General features: G+C 59.8%; 2 protein-coding genes across 5 annotated transcripts; one reads left to right on the top strand and one right to left on the bottom strand.

Moving 5' to 3' along the window:
• Positions 1-64: 64 nt before the first annotated feature.
• LOC129490806 (putative insulin-like growth factor 2 antisense gene protein) lies at positions 65-6,820 on the top strand. The gene is made up of 3 exons (XM_055294571.1): positions 65-368; positions 5,784-5,955; positions 6,734-6,820. The coding sequence occupies exons 1-2, from the start codon at positions 65-67 to the stop codon at positions 5,879-5,881; spliced, it is 402 nt and encodes a 133-aa protein (XP_055150546.1). The 3' UTR covers positions 5,882-5,955; positions 6,734-6,820.
• On the bottom strand, positions 6,051-20,728 carry INS (insulin). 4 transcript variants are annotated; one of them, XM_055294548.1, is made up of 5 exons: positions 20,643-20,678; positions 20,244-20,447; positions 8,565-8,784; positions 6,982-7,233; positions 6,051-6,173 (listed from the first exon to the last, which is right to left on the bottom strand). In XM_055294548.1, exons 2-4 carry the CDS (start codon positions 20,428-20,430, stop codon positions 7,029-7,031), a joined length of 612 nt encoding a protein of 203 aa, XP_055150523.1. In that variant the 5' UTR covers positions 20,431-20,447; positions 20,643-20,678; the 3' UTR covers positions 6,051-6,173; positions 6,982-7,028. The 4 variants fall into 4 exon arrangements, with proteins under 4 accessions (XP_055150523.1, XP_055150526.1, XP_055150529.1 ...); XM_055294551.1 differs by lacking the exons at positions 6,051-6,173; positions 6,982-7,233; positions 8,565-8,784 and adding an exon at positions 19,230-19,448 and having other exon boundaries at positions 20,617-20,728; XM_055294554.1 differs by lacking the exons at positions 6,051-6,173; positions 6,982-7,233; positions 8,565-8,784 and adding an exon at positions 19,230-19,448 and having other exon boundaries at positions 20,567-20,684.
• Positions 20,729-23,032: the final 2,304 nt, after the last annotated feature.

Here is a 23,032-nt window from a genome sequence, read left to right as displayed (position 1 = left end):
CAGCCCCCTGCCCGCCCCACTTTGGGACCCTCCAGCCGCTTTCCCCACAAATGAGATCTTTGCAATGAGCAAACGAAAGTGGCGCGGATTTCGGGGCGCCCAGCCGGAGCGAACGCGGCCGCCAGCCGCAAGTCCGCAGCTGTGTCCCGCGCCCCACGCCGGCCTCCCCGGCGGCAGCCCGAGACGAGCGCCAGCACCGGCGGGACAGCAGCAGATGCGGGTCGAGAGTCGGGCAGGGGCGCAGAGGCGGCGGGGATCGGCGCGGCGGGGAGCTCACCGCGAGGCTGGAGGCTGCGTCCGCGGGCGCACCAGGAGCTCAGGCAGCGGGCGATCGAACGCTCTGTGGCGGACGGTGGACGCTGCTGAAGGTGAGCGAGACCCCGGGGCCAGTCCTCAGTGTCCGGGAGCAACGCCCAGTCCGTTGGAAGGCCCGGGGACAATGCCCAAATTTGGGGGAGACTGGGGGCAATGCCCGGTCGCTTTCCTGGATACGGGGAAGCCCTCCCTGTCCACGTCCTGAGGGCGCGCGGCCGACCCAAGTGTGTTTGGGCAACGCTAGAGAGAAATTTCCCAAAACCGAGTTGCTCTGGGGACTTCGTAGGAGACAGAGAGGCCCGAAACCAGTGCCCGCTGTGCGCGGGGTTGGGGAAGCTGCTGTGGGCGGCCGGCGAGCAGGGAACAATGCCCAGATTTTGGGGAACGCAAGGCAGAGTTCTTTCTGCCTTGCGGGCTTAGCGAATGGGTGTCCTGGAGGAGGGGACCCCGGGGACTCTGTTAATGTGGGAACCGTGATTAATGACTAAACCCGGGACTCCAGAAAAATAGATTACAGGTTTGGGGGATGAGGGAAGTTGCTCCATGCAATTGGGAACATAGAGAAAGAGGTCTCAAATAGGGGCCAGATAGCTTGGGGGACCCAGGAAATCCCAGACCAATTTGTGAGGAGGGGTAGTTAAAGAAAATTCTCCATATGAAATTGGGAGTTTTGCCTTAGAGCCACATTGCCTAAAATTGGCAGATGAAAGCAAGGGACACATTTTGGGGATCCAAACACATTCTTGGTGTGTTAGGGGGAAGCTGAGATTAATTTTCACATCTTAAGAATACAAGTTAGTGGCCTGAACACTGGCAGCATCGGGGGAAAAGTAACCTTCATAATTACTGTGGCTTCAGGGAAAGGTTTTAACGCCCTTCAGAGACGGAAGAAAGCACTGTCTAAATTTTGGGGGAGCCTGGAGTGTAATCAGTACATTTAGGGAAAGCAAAAAAAAAAAAAAAAAAAAAAAAAAAATCAGTATTCTTTTTCTATGTTAATTTTTAAATGATTTCCATTAGTTTATTTTTGGTAAATAAGAAAAAGACTATATATTTTCCTGGACAGCGTCTGCATTTGGGGGAGCCCCAGTGAAACACATTTCAAGTTTTTGGGACACATGGAAATTACCCAATGGAGGTTTGATAGCTAAATTTCTGGAAACCTGGTTAGTAGCTAGGAAACTTATAGGTCACAGGTTTTTTCATGCCTAGGATTTCTTGGGACCCAGGGACATTTTTTAGTGTGCTTTGGGGGTCCATGGAACATTTTCTAAATGTAGGGGGACCCAGGGCAGGGACCATAAAGTCAGGAGACTCATAAATCAGTATTCAAAAAAAAAATACCTCAATTGTTTCGTGAAGGGAAAAAAATCTCAATTTGTTTTGGAAGGCTGGGAGACAATACCGCAATTTGGGGGCTCCAGGAAAATCGTTTTTGAATCTAAAGATCTAGGGAAGTTGCTCAGAGTCCTTGGAGGACTTGGGGGTCAATATGTACGTTTTAAAGAAAGGAGATTCAGAATTCCTAGGTCTTAGGACTTAGGAATTTTCAGATTTTGTGATAGGGAGTGTGCAGTGTGTTTGAAGGAAATATTGCTTAACTTTGAGATGACTCAGTGGGTTGTTTGGAGCCCAAGAAATCAGTGCCGTCCTGTGATCCGAGGGCAATGCTGAATGTTTCTAGAGGGCCGGGAGGGCAGCGTCCAGAACATCCAAGTATGGGGGACCACGAAAAGAGTCCAGTGTGATCCTGGCCGTTGGGGTTTCAGACCAATGCCTGAATTTTAGAAAAGCAAGATTCTTGTTATGAAGCTCTTGGGACCCAGAGAATTGTTTAATAGTCAATATGTTGTGATGCAGAGAAAACGCTCAGAATGTTTGGGAACTGGGGCCATTAGCAACACCTGGCATAACAGAAATAAAAATAGGCTCTGCCCAAGGGGTCCTTTTGTGCTTGGTGTAGCCCAGAGGGACCCGGGAGACCCTGTGTGATTTGGGGGGACCTGGAGAATCCTGGGTCACACTTGAGCACCTCCTGGTAACTGCTCAGTGTGCCCCAGGGACCTGGGTGGCAGTGTCTACATCTTAAGGGACCTGATTCGTGGCCAGGCAGCATATAGAGCCATAGATGTTAATGCCCCAAAGCTTTGTGACTCACACACCCACAACATTCTCAATAGGTTTGGGGAATCACTGGGGAAATCCCTCCATTTTATGAAACTCAGGCAATCAGAGAGCAGGTCGTTTATGATTCAGAAAAGGATTCAACATGCTCTGGGTGTAATGCCCGAATTTGGGGGAAGGTATGGGAAGCAATTTTCATACTCTGAGGGTTCCAACCTTCCAGCCCTGCTCAGTGTCATGAGGGACTTGGGATTCAACGTGTAAAGTTTAGGGAACCCAGGTTAGTGTGAATAGGTTTGCGGAACTCAACAGCAAATGTCCTATGCTGAGGTGAACGGGAAGGGGCGCGAGGGTGGGGGGGCGCGGAATGGGGCGGACGTGTGCAGGAAACAGTAAGCTTAGGAGACCCTGGAGTTAATATTCAAAATTATGGGGGGAAGTTCCACTTGTTTTGGAAACAATGCCTTAGTGTGGAAAAGGCACTGTCCACATCCTGGGGAGCCAGGCAAATTGGTCAGCGCGACCACCAGGGACCAAGGGCTTCGTCTTTAAAATTAGGGAACCCGGGTTAGTGGTCTGTAAATCTGTGGGACCTGGAGGGGGTGTATAAAACTGTCCCGAGCCTGGGAGAAAGCAAATCTGGGGCCCCAGGCCACATAGTGTAAGTCTGGAAAAGCCCACCAGGGCTGATGTGTTTTGACGTCCCCGGAAATTAATGTCCAAGAAAATTATTGTGAACCGTCGAAATGGTGAATATATTTAGAAGACTTGGGAAGCAATGCTTAAATAGAGGATCCCAGAAAAAGTAAAATGTCCGAGTTCGGGTAAAGCAGGGAAGTTGTTCCGTGGATTGGGATCCCCCGAGGATCAAGGGCTAATTGTTGAGCTCAAGCTTCCCGGGCCGCGGAAGGAAGGCGCTGCTGGGGATTCACCTTGGCTGGGGCGCGCGCGGAGCACTGGCGCCCTCCCCGGGAACGCGAGCGCGGGCGGCGCGGGCAGGTAGCGCGGAGCGCCCTGGCGCGCACGGCCGGCTGAAATTCTGCTTTTCGTTCTTTGGGGTTTTCCTTTCTTTTGCTTTTCTTTTTTTTTTTTTTTCTTTGCCTTCTCCACACGGAGAGCACGTTTGTGGCGGCAGCCCGAGCTTAGCGAGCGTCTGGGTGTAAGGAAGAAACCCAAGGGCCGCGAGGGAGCGACCAGGACGCTGCTTCCCGGGCGCTCCCGGGACTCCCAGCTACCTGCTCGGTCCCCGCTTGGGAGGTCCGCAGGCTCCCCCTCGCCACTGCGCCCCACTCGCCTCCGCGCTGCGAGCCTAGGCGAAGCCGCGGCCGAGCCGCCACCGGGGGCAGGCTAGTCCCCGGCTTGGCTTGGGGGCCCGGAGCACCCTCGGCGGCCACCCTCGGCCTGCCCCGGAGCTTTGCGCGCGCCGTTCGGGCCTTCGCCAGCACCAAACAAGGGTGAAACCAGTTTTGTTTGGGTAACACTGAAGAGGAGAGGAAGTGGGAAGGAAAATGAGAAACACCGGGTTGCGGGGGAGGGAGGTGCAGGACTGCACGCCGCTGGGGTGCCAGGGGTCTCTTTTCGTTCTCTCCAAGCGAATTTTCAGGGAAAGTCTGTCCACTCCGGCTGGGGAAAGCCCAGTTCCTTATAGGCAAATATTAAACCCGCATGCGGGCGCCCAACGGCACTGTCGGCAGAAACAAGGTCACCCCTTGGCGTTGGGCAATGTCAGGCGATGGGGCAGTGGCCCTAAGGGGACCTATGGGGTGGGGGGACTGCCAGAGAGGGGGCACCGCTGGGGACCAGCAGAATGGTGGGGGATCCTGAGGCAAGTACAGTGGGCATTGCTTGTCCCCATTGTCACCCCATAGGAGGACCCCAGCTACAAGGGGGGCATCTCAAAGCCTGACACTGGGGAGGCAGAAGTTAATGGCCTTGGACAGGTGTGGGGAGCTGAGCAGGATGAGGCATCTCTTTCACATTAGCTTGGCAAGACCGGAAGAACCCCCCCACCCCCATGAAAAACAGCCCATTTTCCACCCAGAGCACAAAACACGTGGGAATGTCCCCTTCAAATTTCCGTCTGCATCAATCACCCCCATGTCCCATTCCAAGAACATCTGGCCCTTCTCCCCCCACCCATCACTGCCCCCCTTCCCACCAGCCTTCTGCAGCCTCCCCGTGTCCCCAGCTCTCTGGCCTCTCCGGCTGTGCCTATAGAAGGGGGAGCCTCCAGCAGAGAACCCCCGGCAGTGTTGATGTTTTCCTCTGCAGGGTGACTTGTAAATTTGGGGGTGAGGAGCATTTGAAAAGTGCCTGCCTGCAAACCTGGTTCCTGGGAGAGCAGACTAGGTTGCCGAGGCTCCTGTCGTGGACAAAACCAGGGCCTCCAGGGCCAGCTCTAGGCTTCCCCACCTTCTCCTCCACGCCTGCTTCCCAGGCTGGGGACAGGTTGGGCACCTGGGGTGAGCCCCAGTTCCGAGTTGTGGGTTCTCCTCCTCTTTGGGGGTGCTGGGGACAGTTACACCAGTGACCTGTTTGGGGGTCCCTTCCCTTTGTTCTGTCCTGCAGAGGTGCCTTCCCCCAAGGAGGCAACACTCATGCTTGGAAATGCATGCCTGGACTTTTTGAGGTAGGAAGAAGGCTGAGGTCACCTTGGGGTGCCCACAGCAGGGTGTAGTGGCCCTGTAGGGAGGGAGGAGCAGGTGGGGGATTGGGGGGGCACACATGTTCCCTCTCCCTCGTGGGGCTGCCTGCTGAGTGCTATCCTTATTTAGTCAGAAGTGACCCGGGCAGGCTGGAGGCTGGGGCAGACCCGAGTCGCCCTGGGGCTCAAAAAGCACACCGGCTCCCCTCTAACCAAGACCAGCATCCGGGTTCTTCCTCAAGACTGGCTCCTCCCCTACTATTTCCTGCCCCCGGAGGTAGGAAGGTCCCGCCAGCAGTCCAAGGGTATTGGGAGGGGGCCGGGGTCTCCTCCCGCCCAGATCTCGGCTGGCAGGAACTTTAGCCCCAAGCAGCGTCCGCCCCCAGCCCTGACCCAGCACCTCACCAGGGCAATGCTAGTCTCCTCTCCACTGGCAAACCCACATTCCGCAGAGGATGAACATCTCCTCAAGGACTCAGACTCACCCCATGGAGCCTGGCCCATGCCCCAGCCTCGGCCTGTGGCTGCTGCACATCCCCTCACTCACCGGCCCTGCAGTGGGCCTTTCTCATTCCCGTTTCCTCCCCAGCTCTGGCTCTGAGCTAACCGCTCCCCCGTCCATGGGACCAAGCCCAGCATTTTACAAATCCAGCTCCTTTCTCCAAGGGTTCTCAGAGCGCCCCTCCATCAACCCCTGCAGGGCGCCACAGACGAGGCGTTGACCTTGGGCTCGCTCCCCTCGCTGGGGAAGGACACAATCGCTGGCATCAGCCCGGCTGGCCTGGGAAGTCGGACTAAGGACCCAGACTGGAACCCTCCACACCAGACAGCACAGACCACCCGAAGGCTGCTCAATCCGCCCAAAGCCAAAAGTACATGGGGGATATGGGTCCAGGTTGGGGTGCTTGGGAGAGGGCCCTGGGAGAGGGGTTCAGACGGTGCACACTCCAAAGGACTGAGGCGGCGCCACTGTGTTACCATTTTATTGAGTGTCTAAGCTAAAGACGCCTTTGAAAGAACACTCCCGGCTTCTATCTGGGACGGGCGAACCAGCCTGAAGAGTCACCTGCTGGGTCCCTCCCTGCAGGCCCTGTCGTGGGGCAGGTGCAGGGTCTCCAATCCATGTGCCTCCACCTCCAACACTCCCCAAGTCCTGTCACCCCAGTGCCTGCCCAGTGAATGGGTGCCGCCCCCACCACAGAGCTCCCTCCGGCTGAGGCAGAGGCCACTGGCTGGGGCTTTCTAGCCACCTTCCGCCTCCCTCACACACAGGAAGCCCCGCAGGCTCCTGACCACGATGGGATCCTGATGCCGGAGCCCCTCAGGCCCTTTGCTCAGAAGGCCTCTGGTTGTTACTTCAATTCTCAACAGCCAGGAGGCCTGAGACTGTCACCCACTTTGATAAATACAGACCGACAGAAAGGTCAGGCCATTGGTGCAAGACCCCATGGCCAGCAGCCTGGGGCGGGGAGAACCCGGGGGTCTCACAGCCCCCAGCACAGCCCAGCTTTCCTTGGGTTTTTAGGTTCTTCCCAAATGATATTTTCCCTTTTTCCCTCTCTACCCGCTTTCTGCCCCCCATCTTCTCCCATTTGGCTGCCCGCTCTCTCCCTGCCCCTCTCCCCTTCTCTGCCCCTTTTCCTCTCCCAGGAGCTCCCCTGCCAGGACCTCGGTGCTGTGGAGACTGCGGGGAGCTTGCTCTGCCCACACCTGCTCTGGCCCCTAGACAGAAGCACCTGAAGCCAACCACGGAACTCCAGATCCCAGCTGTGTGACTGAATCCACGCCAGCCTCTCTGAGCCAAAGCTGCTTGCAGAAGGGGGAGACCCCAGTTCGAAGACTCCTGCACAGAGCCTGTGGCCCTCTCTGCCAGGCCTCAGGGTGCCTGAGACACTCACCTCTCTGCCTCTGCAGTTGGGGCTGGGGCTGAGGCTGGCTGCCAGCCTCAGTTCTGGGAGCGCTGGGGTCGCCTGGGCCACAGGCCGCAGCAGCTCACCTCAGGACTGGGCTCTCCGGCCACTCTGGCCTGCTGGGGCTCAGGCTGTGGGGCAGGCTGGGCAGGGGGCTGAGCTGGCAGCGATTCAGAGCCCTGGGGCTGGGGGCTGGAATCCACCTCCTCCCACACAAGCTCGGTGGTGACTCTTCGGCCCCTGGGGAAAAGCAAAAAGATGTTGCTGAGATGACCTCTTTTAAAAGCAAAGCCCCCCCCATACACACCAAGCCTGAGCCCTGTCCCATCCCCCTCCCCGGGTTCCTTCAGGTCACCTTGTCAGGATTTGGGCAGCGGCTCCCCCTCTAGCCCCTCCTCTGCCTAGAGCTCCCTTTTTCAAAGTAGAAGGAAGGGAGGAAGTGGTGAGAAGTTTGCCTAGAAAGGGCTTCCCGGTGCTGATGGAGAGGCTGAGACCCTTCTGTTGGACAGGCCGCCCTGTTCCTGGGTGAGGGTGGGCTTCTGCCTGGCACTGGGGGTGGAGGGGTGCACACAAATGGCCCGCCTTGAGGGGTCACGGCACAGAATATGAAAGCCTCCTCCACCTCCAAACACTCCCACCTTTGAAGGAGACAAGGAGGGGGCCCCAGCAAAAGCCACTGGACACACAGCTCTGCCTTGACGAGGCCAGTGAGGGAGGGAGTGGCTGTGCTTCCTGGGGAAATGAACCCCCTCCCCACAGACACCACCCTGGGTGGATTGAGGAGTCTGGGTCCAGGGTGCAACAGAGAAAAACTTCATGCATGAATGAGCATTCCCAGGAAACTGCCTTGGCCGCAGGGCCCCTCTGTGTGCCAGGGAGGCTGGGAGGGCAGCAAGGAGGACCAGGTGCACCATCAGGAGGAGAGAAGCTAAACCTAGGGGGGACATGGAGGGCTATTGTTGCCTCTCCCGGCCTTTCTCCTCAGTCTCCTGTCCAATTTCTTGCTGGTGGTCAGGAGGCATAGGGAGGTGGGAGAGAGGGAAGCTTTACCTTTAAAATGGTGTGTGTGTATATATATATATATATATATAAATAAAATATCTGCACCAGAATCTCGGGCCCCTGGCTCCTCTGCAAAGTCTCCTGTTTGTCTCTGGGAATGGGGTGGGGGATGCAACAGGAGGAAACTTTTCACACAGAAAGACTCTGCCTTTTACACTTGTGAAGACAGCTGTGTGTTCCCGCTGGGAAGAGCAGCCTAGCCCTCCTCCCCTACCCCTCCCATTTTGCTTGGTGAATTAGTCAAGGAAATCCTATTTTCCTTGCAGAAGCCTCAGTGGCTTTGTGCAGCCCTATAGAAGAACCCTCTCCACCATGGCCTTTCCTGCACACCCCACCGCTAGAGTTGAGGCTGCTCTCAGGAGGCTTCCCTGGACCTTCCAGCAGCAGAAGTTCTTCCCCTCCTTCAGAAACCAGGATCCTGGCAGCTGCCCCAAGCTCCCGGCCCACCCACGCCTGAACACTCAAAATGCAGCTTTTCTCTCACACTCAAGGGATGGGAGCCCAGTTACCTGTACTCTAGTCCCCGCGCAGTCCCCGCAGCTCCTGGACAGTGGATAAAGAGGACGGGGGAGTCACTGGTGCCCAAGGCTCTCTGCCGAAACTGCCTGGACGATGATCCGCCGGCCTGGCCAAAATTAGCAGTCACCACCAAAGCAGGGGGAGCCCTGGCTGTGGCGTCCAGACCCTCTGGCCAGGTTGACGTGGAGGAGGAGGGCGACAAGGCTGAGGCTGGAGAAACGAAGGGCACTTTTAGAGTGTGCATGTTAATACAGCCCCTACAGATGGGAGCGCCTCGTCTCCGCTGAGCATGTCACCTGCTCAAAAGCCAACTGAAATGATGGGTTTACCCCTCACCTCCGCATCCCCTCCACTCATTTCCCTGAGCCCCTCCAAATTTGGGGAGCTTTGTGCCAACTTGGTAGTGCTGAGGCTGCTGGGGCAGCTGCTCAGGCACTTTCCAGCACCAGGGCATTGTACATTAGGGGGTGGAGGTTTGGCCCACCCCTGACCTGGCAGAAAGGCGCCTGTGGGCGTGGGCATAAGCCAGAAGCTCCCTGCCAGCTAGGAGGTGGGGGCTATGTGGAGGTGGTGGGGAGTGGGTGTAGCTTTACTTAGAGTGACACTTGGCAGTTACTTGACACCCCGGAATGTTGGTGGACGTGGCACTGGTAAAATGGGGGGGGCGGGAATAAGGGGGACAAAGCAGGGTTCAAGAATGAGCAGAAAAATTGAATTTTAGGTGCTCCCAGTACAGTTATGTACTGTGCAGTTATGTCCTCCCATCTTCAATGAGCAAGGTACTCAGCTGGGGGGTTTTTCACTTCACTGGTCACGTCTGATCTGACCTCGGACACTCCATGTGTGGTACTAAGCTCTAATGACACTACTGAAAGTGGCACTTGCAGGCATTTCTGGATTGGGCGATTGGACAAGTTCGCAGCCTTTGTAACTAAAGCACAGACTCAAAGCTGACAGCAGCTGGGTGAGGGTTCATATAGAAGCATCCATCAGATTGGACTAAATTACACTGGAAATTTCTAACCTCTTCCCCAAGCCAGCAAAGACTCAAGAAGAGGCAAAGACGCGTACTTTCCAGAGAGCCACCAGTCCCCACCCTCCCAACACCCATGCACCCCAACCACCTTCAGTGTGTTTAGCCTTACTAGCCTGTGTTGGGATTTAATTGTCCCCTCTCCCTTTTTCTTTCAAGCCCTCATCTTAAATCCCTTCATTAGCTGGAGGAATAGGACATCTAGTGGGGATGACAAGGATTTCAGCAGGGAAGAGGGACTTGAAGGGGATTCAAATCTGGCGTGTGTTGGGGGATGTCTCAAATAAGACGTAGATGCCCCAGAGCCATGCCCTCCCAAGGGAGGAAGGAAAATGGGATTTTTCACTCGGCTTTTGGGTGGGGAGGGATGTTAATGACCCTGTTGAGTCCAGAGCACTGAATGGGTTCACAGTCTTTCCAGCTAAAGCACAGACTCAGAGCTGGCAGCAGCTCAGGGAGGGTTCAGATAGAATCATCCACTAGATTAGATCAAGTCTTACTGGGAATTTGACACCTCTTCCTCAAGTCTGCAGGAAGAGAAGACACAAAATAAAGACTCAGGGAAAGAAACAAAACAAAGATACAAGGAGGTCAGCATGAAGCAGCCCTTGCTCTGGGGCGCTATGGCTTAGAGACCCCACAGCATGTGCTGGTCCCAGTGTCTGCTGCAAGATGCCCAAATGTTGCAAAGAGCGACTGCCAGAGCCTTCTGGAGACACTTGGCTGGGACTTTCCAAGCTGCAGATGGACCTAGAGAGAGTGAAGGGCTGACACCAAGCCAGATGAAGTGATTCCATGGGATGCACCCCAAATGAAGAGTCCCCAGGTTGAGGAGGTGGGCAGCTAAGGGGCTGAAAGGGAAGCAGCCCACAGGTCAAACTCCTGGAAACCTGGAGCCTCCCAGGCCCACAATGGTGTCTTGAATCCAGACTCTGCCCTGGACTGGAATTCCATCTCTGGATGGGCCCAGGAGGAACTCACTCTAGTCTCCAGGGCTATTTTATCCCATCAGGATCTTGGAATCCAGGATGTGTAAACAGGAGAAGGAGAGCAGGGAGAAACGGTCAGGATAGAAAGGGCCCCCAGGGAGCAGCTAAGCCATGGTGCCACCGAGGCAGGACTAGAGGCATTGGGGATCAGTGAGTTGGGGTGTGAGGGCTGTGACCCCACAGCACTACATACATCCCACAGATTTTCCACGCAGAGGTCAGGTGGACACGTGCTTTATGGAGACAGGTGAGAGGGACCACGAAATGGACAAAAACTGGGATGCAGGAGTGAGGGACACGACATAGAAAAGCCTCCTTGCTCCACTGCCTCTTAGGCCTGGGAGAGGCTCAGCCCACCCTTGTTCATGCACAAGAGTCTCGGGAACCCACAGAAATCTGTTACACCAAGCTTTCGCCATTTAGCTTCTTAAGTGGCCTTATGCTGACACCTGGTGGCCGTTTCTAGAATTACAGTGGCATAACCCAAAGGTCTTGGGCGCCGCAATTTGGGGCACTCTGGAGGGGGACTCTGGGGGCAAAGTCAGGACGCCTCCCTACAGTGTCGGGGTGCCATGGGTTCTGCACCTTTGCGTTTGGAACTGGGGCTCTTATCTGCTTCTCTCCTGGCATTACAGGACTGGGAGGGGGCGCTGAGGGAATTCCTCCCTTCGGGTGTCTCCTACCCCAGGGGGCTGTGGCCTGGTGGGCATCCTAAAGCTCAGGGCCTAAGCCACAGGATAGGTCTGGAACACCTTTCTGAAGCATCCGTTTTGTTCTAAGAGAGGAAATCACTACATTAGCATGAACATAAAATCAGATCCGTTACTGAGAGGCCCGGGGCAGAACGTTGAGACTCCCTTTCAGAGGCAGCAGCCCTAGGATGAGCCCAGATGAGCTGAATTTCATTCTTAACTCGCTTCCCAGCCCCACCCTGCTCCACCTGTAAAGTGGAGATTTCCAAATCTGGCCCGAGCCTGACACCATATGGCCACTTCTGAGAATTGCATCCACGGCTTCAGAAAGCACCTTGCTCTCCAGTGAATCCATATTGCCATGACCATAGCTACAGGGCCGCTTAACAAACCTCAGGAATTGAGAGAAAAGGAGGAAGTAACCCACAACCCAGTCCTGAAAACACCAGATTGTGGCCCCAGAGCCCTACACCATCGAGGTATTGGAAGGCCAGGCTGCCTCTGCTGGGGAAGTGAGGCCATCCTTCAAAGGCTATAGGGCCACAGTCCGAGGGGCTGGCAGGGCCAAGGGGCCCACTGTGCCACTCACACATTAGTGCTTGGAGGACGGATGGGCAGAAGGGGCCTGGGGGCTAACCCAGTTCACAGCCCCGCTCTGCCAATGACCTTGGACAAACCAGTTCATGCCTCCCCTCTCCCTTCCAACCTCACAGCTACAGTGGATGGGTCTGGGTAGCCACCTCTGGCACAAAATCAATGTTAATAAACGTTCAATTTTATCCTCCCCCTGACGTAAAGTGATATTTGCCCCTGCCTCCCCTACCCACGGGTGCCGAAACCATTTTTGGTGGTCATATGCTTAGCAACTCTGCGGCAGGCCTAGGCAGCCCGGGGGCACTCTGCAAAGACCCCTCCACCTACTCCAGCAAAACTTGCTGGCTGGCAGAGGTTGCACTGAGCCGAGATCGCGCCATTGGACTCTAGCCTGGATGACAGAGCAAGACTCTCAAAACAAAACAAACAAAAAATACAAAACAAAACTTGCTGCCTGGGAGGACTCTGGGGTTTTCACAGCCTGTGGCCCATGAAGAGGAGGGAGGCTCCAGGAGCACAGATTTCAGCACTGGGCGGGATCTGCATCCCTGGCAGCGAGGGCCCCATATGGACCCATCCTCAAGGCCTCAGTGCAGCAAGGCGGGAGACACCTATCCCAGGAAGCCTCCCCAGCCCCACTCCCTGCTAATTTCTGCCTTCTCTATTCTGAGCGCTGATGGTGCAGCTGAGGTTTCTCCCTGCCCTAGGCTTCCTTGGATGCTGGGCTGGGGGTTGAAAGAGCTGCAAAGACCCCTTCCCTGTGACAAGCCTCAGGGCCACGGATGGCACCTGGGTGTTACAGGCACCTCAGAGCCCCTTCTGCTTGTTTTTTTGATTGTTTTGATTTTGTCTTTGTTTTTGGTTTTTTGAGACGGAGTTTCGCTCTCGTTGCCCAGGCTAGAGTGCAATGGTACCATCTCGGCTCACCGCAACCTCTGCTTCCCAGGTTCAAGCCATTCTCCTGCCTCAGCCTCCCGAATATCTGGGATTACAGGCATGCGCCACCACGCCCAGCTAATTTTGTAGTTTTAGTAGAGATGGGGTTTCTCCCTGTTGGTCAGGCTGGTCTTGAACTCCCGACCTCAGGTGATCTGCCCACCTCGGCCTCCCAAACTGCTGGGATTATAGGCGTGAGCCACCACACCCAGCCCCTCCTGCTTGTTTTACTCTAAGATGTGCAGAGGCCTCCGTACCCCAGCCCCGGGCTCCTCCCTTGGGGAGCTGCTCCTCCCTGAAAGGTCCCTTCCACACACCCTGTGCATGCCCGGTAGCCATGGGGACTGCCACTTCCCACAGAGGACATGTCAGCTTCCCCTTGCCTGTGGTGCCCAGACATGAACCACACCGGCGGGGCTGTCCCAGTGATATGAAGGCCTGGGCACAGAAAGCAGCTCACGGGTGTACTGAAGCCAGAGGCGCAGCTGCCCAAGGGCCTGCCGCTCACAGACATCACTGAGCTACACCATCCAGCAGCTGAGGCAGGCAGGGCCTCCTTTGGTTCCCTTCTGATGGATGAGGAAACCAAGGCCCAGAGATGCTAAGTGACTTTCCCAAGGCTACACAGCCACTGGCAGCAGAGCCAGGATGTCAGCCCCGCCTGTCAGCTCTCACCCTTCAGCCCCACACTGGCTCAGGTGGACCCTCTGAGGATGCTGAGGGCCCGTGGCTTCTTGGCACCTGCAGATCACAACCCGTTGTAGACCTTGAGGCCACAGCTACCCCCTCTTTTTTGTCAGGGCCACCCCATGCCCAGCCAGGGGGAAGGACCCAGGTGCTAGCTCTGTATGGGTCCCTGGCAAGGGCAGCATGGGCAGTGCTGGGCTGTGTCTGCAGCCCTGGCAGCGGGAGCCCAGCGTGGACTCATGCTCAAGGCTGCAGTGCTGGCAGGGGCCTGGGACACCTCCTCCAGGAAGCCTCCCAGCCTGCTGGCTCCTGCCTCCACTGTTCTGAGCTCTGGTGGTACAGCTGGAGCTCGCATGGGGTGCCCCAGCCCTCCCTCTCTCCCCTAGTTCTCAGGCAACTCTTCCCCATGCCTGGAGCCCAGCCGCCTGCTCCCTCCTTCCCCACAGCTGGGCCTAGGTTGGGAAGTGCCCATGGAGCATCTGCCCTGGGCCCGCCCCCCAGGTAGCAAGGGAGGAAGCCCACCTTCCACTCACCCCTGCCCCTGAAAGCTTTCCTTGCACCTTGGAGGTCAGGGCTCAGAGGGCCCTATGGAAGCAGCCATCGCCGGAGTCGGGGTTTGGATGCCTCATGGCCTCCACCATGGGGTCCCCAGGATCTCCTCCCAGCCCCGTCCTCACCACCCACTGAGCCACCCGTGTGTAACGGGCCCATGCCAGGAACCCCGCGCTCTAGAAAGGATCAGGGGATACCCAAGGTCCCTCCGAAGCTGGGCAGCAGTGGGCCTGGATGTGGGCAGGTGGTGGCCCTGTGGAGGCCGGGCTGGGGTGGGACCGAGCTTTGAAGTGAAGGTGGACTTTGGAGACAGAAGGGTGCGATTTGAGTCCCAGCGTGAGCAGCCGCAAGCTGGCAGGGCCGCGGGGGCTCTGGCTCTGTTTTCCAAAAACACAGATGGGCTGGGAAGGGGGTCAGAGAGAGGCCTGGGCGGAATGTGGGGCCCGCGGCGCCCCCGAGGTTGTGATGACTCAGCAGCCTGGGCCACACAGGGCCACAGGGAGCAGAGCCTCCCCGAAGCCCACAGGCCTGTGGACCCCCAGGGCTTGGCCTCCTCGAGGCCGGTCTCCATCCCTGGCAAGGGCAGGGCTGGCTCTGGCTCAGCCCCCAGCAGCCCTGTGACACTGCCTAGGGGTCACAGCCACCTGGGTCTAGACATTCTCAGCCTCCCTGGGTGAGGAGAGCCTGGCAGGCACCACCTACCTTACCCTCTGCCTGAGGGACCCTGACTCTGACTTAGTCCTCAATCCATGGGCACCCTGAGATCCCTGCTATCAACCTGCCTTGGAGAGTGGGGACTGTGGGGTGACCTTTTGGTACAGCCCCAAGCCAGCTTCTAGGGGCAGCCTCGGGGACACTGGGAGGCCTGGAGGCTGCCTCAGCAGTCCCTGGGGTCAGGGAGAGGGTCTCCCAACAGCAGCAGATGGGCAGGAAGTGAGGAGTCCAAGCGAGGTGGGGTGGGGACTGGGGCCACCTGGGAGCAGAGGAGTGAGCTGAGGACGCGGAGGAGCGGGTGGGAGGCCAGCGGGGAGCTTGGCGCCAGCACAGCACGGCTGGGCCGCAAGAGGGACGATGGGGTGCCGCCTCCGGCCGGCCCCACTTTCGAAGGAATCTGCCTTGCTGTTCCTGCAACCGAGGCCAGAAACAATAGTGGGAGGAAGGGCGGAGGGTGCGGAGGCGGCACCCCAGTGTGTCATCTCCGCGTTCCCAGACCCTGTCTACCCCTGCCCCCAAACATTCTTTCCAGAGTGGACCTCCCTCTCCTCACGGCGCTGGCGGAGGGGAGCGTGGGAATGCACTAACCCTCAGCCGCCCCGACCCCAGCTCCAGGCCTTCCATGCCCCCAGGTCCCAGCCCCTGAAGCCCCCTCCTCACATGGGAACCAAGACTGGACCTTCCGGTTTGAGTGGCTGAGGGAGGGACCCTCCTGGCCACCGCTGGCCTCCAGCCTCAGTAGCCCCCAGGGGCCCTGGAGACCCTCAGCAAAGGCCACAGCCTGGTCCACCACCGGGCACGGCGGGCTCAGCCATGAAGAGGTTGGGGCGGAGGCCCCCTGGTCTTCTCACCCTGGCTCTCTGTGATTCTAGGGGCCTGCAGGTGGGGCTCAGAGTCTAGCCAGAGGCTTTCTTGGAATATTAGAGACCCAGAACATTTGTCCTGGCCCTCTGAGAAACCCAGGCCGGTGAGAGGCTGGCCTGAGGCTTGACTTAGGGGCCGAGACTGGACCTGAGCAGGCCGGGGGCCTCTGTAGCCCCCCTGCCCATCATCTTCAGACGCCTCCTCTCATTCCTAAGCCCCATGCTCTTCAGAGTGCCCAGCAGGGCCCCCCACAACCCCCATAGTCCCCGGGAGTGCCTAGCAGAGGCCCCCACAGCCCCCAAGCGTGTCTGGCAGGGCCCCCACAGGCCCCACAGCCCCCGGGAGTGCCTGGGAGGGGCAGGATGCAGCTGCTCAGACCCTGGGTGGCAGCCAGAGCCTGGACCCGTGGTCGGAGCCTGGACCCGTGGCTGGTGGCTGGAGTGCATCAAAAGTGAGGCTCTGATGCCATCTGCTGGTCGCACCTGTGAATGGCAGCTCCTGGCCACATTGCTGGTTGTGGAAAGGTGCCCATCCTGGAAAAAGCTACCTCACAGCCTGGCTGGAGACAGACACTGGCCGATGTTCGGCCCAAGTTCTGCCCAGGGCTACCTTTCCCAGAAACTCAGGCTTAAGTACCACCTGTCCTGGCCTCACTCTCTTCCCTGGGCTGGACCCCTGCTGGGCACCAGGACCTGAAGGGCAGGGGGTTACCCTCAGCACCCCTGAGTGCACTGTCATCCCCCCAGGGTCTGCTCAGGCCTGGAGAGGGAGGACAGTAAATATTTGCTGCCGACAGGGGAAGGCAAACACTGTCCCGACAGCCAGACAAAGGTGCCAGTTATCCATGCCAGGAGCAGACGCAATCCAGGGAGCCAGCCTGGAGGCAGCCACACCGCAGTGTGTCCTGGGTGGGTGGGGGCATGTGCCATGTGCCTGGCTCCAGGCTTCAGTCTCCGCTTAAGGAATGTGGTATAAGAGTTTCCTCCCTGCGCAGCACGCTTGAAGGCAGGATGCCCAGACAGAAGGCTGTGTGTGGGATGGCATACAGGCTGCCCCCGGTCCTCCAGGAATGGGCAGAGGCTTCTAGAGGGGCCAGCAGGTTTGGGGAGCCTTGGGGAGCAGCTGCCTTGTGACTGGGGAGCAGTTAGATGGACGCAACGCCAGGGTGACCGCCGGGGCTGGAGGCAGCTGAGTGTCCCTGCCAGCCCAGTGGGCATGTGAAGCCCAGGCTCCAAGGCCAGGCAGGTCTCTGGACACGGAAGGGCTGTCTTTTAGCTTCCCAGAAGGGGCGGAGCATAGGCATCGGCCCAGGAGGCGTTGCAGAGCCAAGCTCTGTGGGCCTGGCTCACATGGGGTGACCTGGGGGCTCCGGGAGCATCCACACTCCCCGCCAGGGCATCTGGGGACCGGCACCCAAGGTGGTGCCCGACAGGATACTGGGTCTGATGCTGCCTCTGCCACTGGCTCGTCTTGGCCAGCTGCTTCTCACTGGGCCTGGGGGGATGGAGGGGCGATACCTCGCCCTGGCTCTGGTCTCCCATGTCCACCTTTTCCAGGACACAGTGTGTGGGGGGTGGGGTCAAGGTGCTGGTGAAGACAGGCTTGGGGGACAGAGTCCTGGGTCTCAACAAGGTGAAAGCTGGCCCCAGCTCCGGCCCAGGGCAGCCGAGGGCACCACGAACCATGGCTGCGTCTCTTTTGGGTGGGCAGCCTTGCCCTTTCCTGAGGCCTCAGGCCAGAGGTCCCCCAGGACAGAAGTCACAGAAAATTTGGCCCCTCAAAAGACAGTCCTCAGCCCCCAGCACCAGCCAGTGCCAGCTGCCCTGTAAGTCCCCGAAGGCCGGGGCAGCTCCAGGAGTCCCTGGACACCAAAAGGCTCCTCCTGCTGCCCTCCACTCCAACAAACCGTCCCCTACAGAGCACTGACCCTCCCCTCCCAGAACGAGCCTCTGCCCATCACTCCCTACGGCCTTGTTGGCCATCAGGGTCAGCCAGGGCAACAGTGTGGCCAATGGCTGACTGGTGGGCAGCCTCCCAGCTGGCCCACCGGGCCCTGCTCCGGTCCGGCCCACGCGAGCTCACATACCTCAGCTCCAGCAGGGCGCCCCTGTCTCTACCCGTGCGAGTGGGGCCGGCTGGGTGTTCCCATGGACGGCTGCTGCCGATCCCAGCCACCGCCTCCCTCCTCTTCCGGGGCCAGTGTCCGGCCGTCCACCCGCCTGCCCAGCCTTGGCCCCCACTCTGGAGGCGGGGCTAGCTGGGGGCTGTGACATCTCTGGGTGGAGGGGGGCTGATGTGGTCATGGGGAAGGGGCGAGCTCAGAGCTTCAGGGACAGGGCTGCCCCAATGGCCAGGTCCCCAGCTGGAGGGTGAGCTCCTGGCCTCGAGGCCCAAGCTGGCAGTGGTCTGCAGCCACAGCCCATGCCAGCCCCAGGCCCAGCCAGCCCCAGCCCAGCCCTGGGTGGAGCTCTCAGGAAAGGTGCAGATTGGTCTGGCCTGGGTGGCAGGCAGGCCGGCCCAGCCACAGGGTAGCTAGGGTCACCCGCTGACCTCCCAGGCCACAGTAGGCCCAGGCAGCCCCTAGGTTCTCGTCTGCCCACTAGGCTGGGTGCCCAGCAGAGCCACCCTGTCCTCAGGGGTGCTGAAGAAGAGGCTCCGTGTCAGGACACCCAAGGACCTGGAGCCAGAATGACCTTATCACCAGGGCCCGTGGGCCCTTCTGGGTGAGCAGCAGGTCTGCAGCAAAGGAAGCCAGCCAAGCAGCCCTGTTTACTGGGAGGGGGTGGGCTAAGGGGCTGCAGGGGGACCCTGGCCCTGGTCTCTGCCCTTGTGGCCCTGGCGGTTCCCTGGTCCTCCTGGGCTGCAATCCTCAGGGCCTTACGGCCAGGGTGCCCAAGGTGTGGGTTCTGAGGCCCCGCCCAGTGCTGCCACGGTCCCCGCACCTGCCCCGGCTCATGGTGCCATCTGACGTCTCCTGCTTCCTCCAAGGCACCGGTGGGCCCCTCAGGTGTCTGGCTGGACCTGGGCTGGCATAAGCTGTGGCTGCAGACGGCTGCCAGCTTGGGCCGAGAGGCCAGGGTGTGTGACTGTCCCAGGGCTGCCCAGAGCTGGGGATAGCGGGTGGCTCTCCCCACCTTCCCAGCCCCCCGCCCTGCAGGATCCCCTCCCTCAGCCCAGCCTCCTCCCTCCACAGGGACTCCATCAGAAATAACTCTAAAAATAGAACCTGGGAGGGCTAGGTGGGGGGAAAATTGCTGGAATGTTCTCATTCCCTTTCCTGAACAAGGTCTCTGGGGACGCCAAGAGTCCAGAGCTACTGAACAAGAAGTCATTTCTCAGTGGCCCCACCAGTCCTGGCCCCTCAGACACCCCCACAGCTCCGATACTGGACCCTGAGCCACAGGGTGGGGGTAGCAGGCAGCTGACAGGCATCGCCGCTTTGGGGAGAGCCACTGCATGCTGGGCCTGGCCGGCATTGGCACCTGTGGGCACCCAGAGAGCGTGGAGAGAGCTGGGAGGGGCTCACAACAGTGCTGGGAAGTGGGAAGTGGGGCTTGGCCCAGGGCCCCCAAGACACACAGACGGCACAGCAGGGCTGGTTCAAGGGCTTTATTCCATCTCTCTCAGTGCAGGAGGCGGAGGGTGTGGGGCCACCTGCGGGCCGCATCTAGTTGCAGTAGTTCTCCAGCTGGTAGAGGGAGCAGATGCTGGTACAGCATTGTTCCACGATACCACGCTTCTGCAGGGACCCCTCCAGGGCCAAGGGCTGCAGGCTGCCTGCACCAGGGCCCCCGCCCAGCTCCACCTGCCCCACTGCCAGGGCGTGCCGCGCAGAGCAGGTCCAGGAACAGCAGCGAGGCGGAGGGACACAGGAGGACACAGTCAGGGAGAGACAGTGCCTGCCTACCCACCAGCCCTAGGTCGCACTCTCACCCATCTCCAGCCAGGCTGGACCCAGGTTAGAGGGAGGGTCACCCACACTGGGTGTGGACCTACAGGCCCCAATGCCCACATGTCCTACCTCCTTCCCCCGCCCCGGGGCGGTGTCACAGCGGGAGCCTGAACAGGTGGCCCCGGTACTTCTGCCCAGGGCCTGTCCCCAGCATCTTCCCCATCTCCTGACTACGGAGCTGCTGTGAGGCCTGGCGACAGGGGTCTGGCCCACTTGGGCAGGCAGCCATGCCCTCCTCAGGGCGTGATGGGGCGTTCGCCCAGAGGCAGGCAGCGTGGGGCACCCTGTGACCCCAGGTCACCCAGGACTTGTACTTAACAAAACACTTGAATCTGTGGTCATCAAATGAGGGTGGAGAAATGGGCTGTGGGGCATTTGTTTGAGGGGCGAGTGGAGGGAGGAGCGTGCCCACCCTCTGATGTATCTCGGGGCTGCCGAAGCCAACACTGTCCTCAGGCTGAGATTCTGACTGGGCCACAGGGAGCTGGTCACTTTTAGGATGTGACCAAGATAACTTCATTTCTTTTTTAAAAAAGTACACCTGACCCCCTTCCTGGGTGGCAGCCTCCTGCCCCCTTCTGCCCATGCTGGGTGGGAGCGCCAGGAGCAAGGGGTGGCTGGGGGCGGCCAAGGGCAGCGAGGGGCGGTTGGCTCACCCTGCGGGTCCTCTGCCTCCCGGCGGGTCTTGGGTGTGTAGAAGAAGCCTCGTTCCCCGCACACTAGGTAGAGAGCTTCCACCAGGTGGGAGCCGCACAGGTGCTGGTTCACAAAGGCCGGGGCTGGGTCAGGTCCCCAGAGGGCCAGCAGCGCCAGCAGGGGCAGGAGGCGCATCCACAGGGCCATGGCGGAAGGACAGTGACCTGGGAGACAGGCAGGGCTGAGGCCGGCTGAAGGCCAGATGCCCTGCCCTGGGGCCCCTGGGCTTACCCCCAAACACTTCAAGAGCCCAGCCACGTCCTCCCCGCTGCAGAGCTGGGGCCTGGGGTCCAGCCACCCTGGAACCCCGAAGTGGGGCAGCCCTGAGCCCACCTGACGCAAAGGCCCTTGGAACAGACCTGCTTGATGGCCTCTTCTGATGCAGCCTGTCCTGGAGGGCTGAGGGCTGCTGGGCCCCCGCTGGCTTTATAGTCTCAGAGCCCATCTCCCCTACCTGCCAACCCCTGCCGCCTGGCCCATTAGGGCCTGGGGTGGGGGGGCCGGCAGATGGCTGGGGGCTGAGGCTGCAATTTCCGGATCATTTCCCTGGTGCTGGGCCTGTGGGAAGATCTCCTTGGTCGTCAGCACCTCTTCCTCAGGGCCAGCGGGTCATTAGAGTCTTAACCAGAGGCCTGGTGGCCAGACCTGTCCCTGCTCGCAGCTGGGGGCAAATATCTCCAGGAGAGCAAAGCCCTCACCTGGGCCACTTTCCGCATTAGACCAGGAGAGCTGGAGGCTGCAGGGCGGGGCTCTTTGCGCGGCTGTCCCCAGACTCCTGTCCCCAGGACCACCGTCCTCAGTCCCTGATTGCCCAAGTTGCCGCCATGGATGGGCCAAGGTGGTGGGGGTGGGGGAGTGAGGGAGGGGTCCCCTCCCTGCTGGCTGCCCAGTTCCCACTCCGCCTTAGGACAGCAGCCCCAGCTGAGGCCCTCAGCTCCCCAGGGTGGCAGAAGGAGGGCATGACCCGGGGACCCAGGGACGAGCAGCAAGTCCTCAGCAGGCCACTAGGACCTCATCTTCCATGTGATCTGGGGGTGGCGGCAGGACTCTGGGGGTGGGCAGGTGTGGGAAGCTGTGCACTGGCCCAGCTCAGTCCAGGCCCCCCAGGCACCTTCTCAGCCCACATTCCTCTTCTGGGAGGCCCCACCCATCTCCCCTCTCCTGGCCAGGCCGCACAACACCATCACCCCCACAGTGTCATCTGGGCTGAGCCCCTGGGGTACACCCCTCTGGCCCTCCCAGCCCCGCAGGACAGGCACCTGGAGGTCCAGCCTGACCCATGGTGAGGAGGCATGGGCTTTGAGCCCTGCTGCCCGCAGCCCCTTCCTGCCTCTTAGCACCAGGGGCAGGATCAGAAGGTCCCAGAAGCAGGAGGGCCAGTCCATGGGGGCAGGCAGGTTGGAGCATCCTGTGCCCCGGCCCCTAGCATCCCTAGGTCCCACCCTGGCCTCAGCCTCGGAACCTCTTGGGGCTGCCTCGCACGCACCCAGCCTTAGGCTCTCCTGCCCCGAGTGGGTTTGGTAGTGGGCACCAGCTGTCTGCAGGGCCCCTCCCTTCCGCCCTTTCCACCCTGAGCCATGCCACAGCAGGACATGCGGTGGCTGCCCCAGGACGCCACCGTGCTCTGAGGCCCGGCAGCTGGAGAAGACATGGGTGCCTCGTTAAGAGGAGTGTGTAGGAAGGGAGGCTGGATGGGGGGACCCCAGGTAGAAGGGCAGAGCCAGGGGCTGGCAGGGCCAGGGGGAGGCAAGGCAGGCACTTCCCCAGGGCTTCCTTGGGGCTCACAGCCCTTCAGAGACTCCCCCAGTTGCAACCTCAGGGGCTGGGCACCAACAAGGTGTGTGAGGAACAGACTGCCAGGCTGGGAAGGACCACCATGCCTGGGAGGGCCTTCGTGGATGAGTAGGAGTTTGCCAGGGTTGTTGGCCTGGGAGCTGAGAGCCAAGATCCCAGCAGGGTGTGGTGGGGCAGCTGGAGGGAGGCAGAGGCCTTGAAGGCCAGCTGGTGTCCCAGCACCCCCTGCAGGATGCCCTGGGGCTGCTCTCTCCAAGGTAGGAAGGGGGTATCCTGGCTGGTCGAGCCTGGAGGGTGTTGGGTGCTGTCTCTGGAGGGCAATGTCCAGGCCCCTCAGGTAAGCCAGGGGTATCTTACAGAGTCTGAAATCCAGCCCCCGCCTGCCTCGTGGGGAGACAGGCCCAGACCATCTGCCTGGGCACCAGCTCAGCCTGACCCTCCCCATCAGCACACGTGCGGGGGGCCACGCTGAGGTCCCCCTTCGTTCGCAGGGCCTGCTCCGGGTGGGTGAGGGTGTCGGGGCAGCTGTTCCTCCATCCCTGTTCCTCTCAGGGGCTGGGAGCCCCATCGGCAGGGAGGGTTAGGCCCTGCAGGCCCACCTCTGAGACCACCCCCAGCCAGCACAGTCATGACCCCTGCTCCTTCCCAGGCCTGAGAGAGGCCCTCCCACTGTCACTTGGCTCCCCACCTTGGGAGGGCACCCCACGGAGATGCAGCAGCTCAGCCAGGGTGCCTGAGCCTCTGGAGCTGCCTGGGGCTCAGAGCTGGGTGGGGCCTCAGGGTGAGCCGGGAAACCAGGCCTGGAGGGGCCAGCTGCCTGGCCAGGGCAGCCAGCCGTCTCCCAGAAGAGGAAGGAGACCAGGGCAAAACCTCTGAGTGAGGCTGGAGTGGGGGTGTGGGAGCCTGGGGATCCCAGGGTCTGTCTCTGCGGCACAGACGTGGGGCCAGTCACGTG

The sequence above is a fragment of the Symphalangus syndactylus genome, chromosome 1, assembly GCF_028878055.3.
Source record: "Symphalangus syndactylus isolate Jambi chromosome 1, NHGRI_mSymSyn1-v2.1_pri, whole genome shotgun sequence".
Taxonomy (NCBI): domain Eukaryota; kingdom Metazoa; phylum Chordata; class Mammalia; order Primates; family Hylobatidae; genus Symphalangus; species Symphalangus syndactylus.
This window is presented reverse-complemented; position numbering and strand designations above follow the sequence as displayed.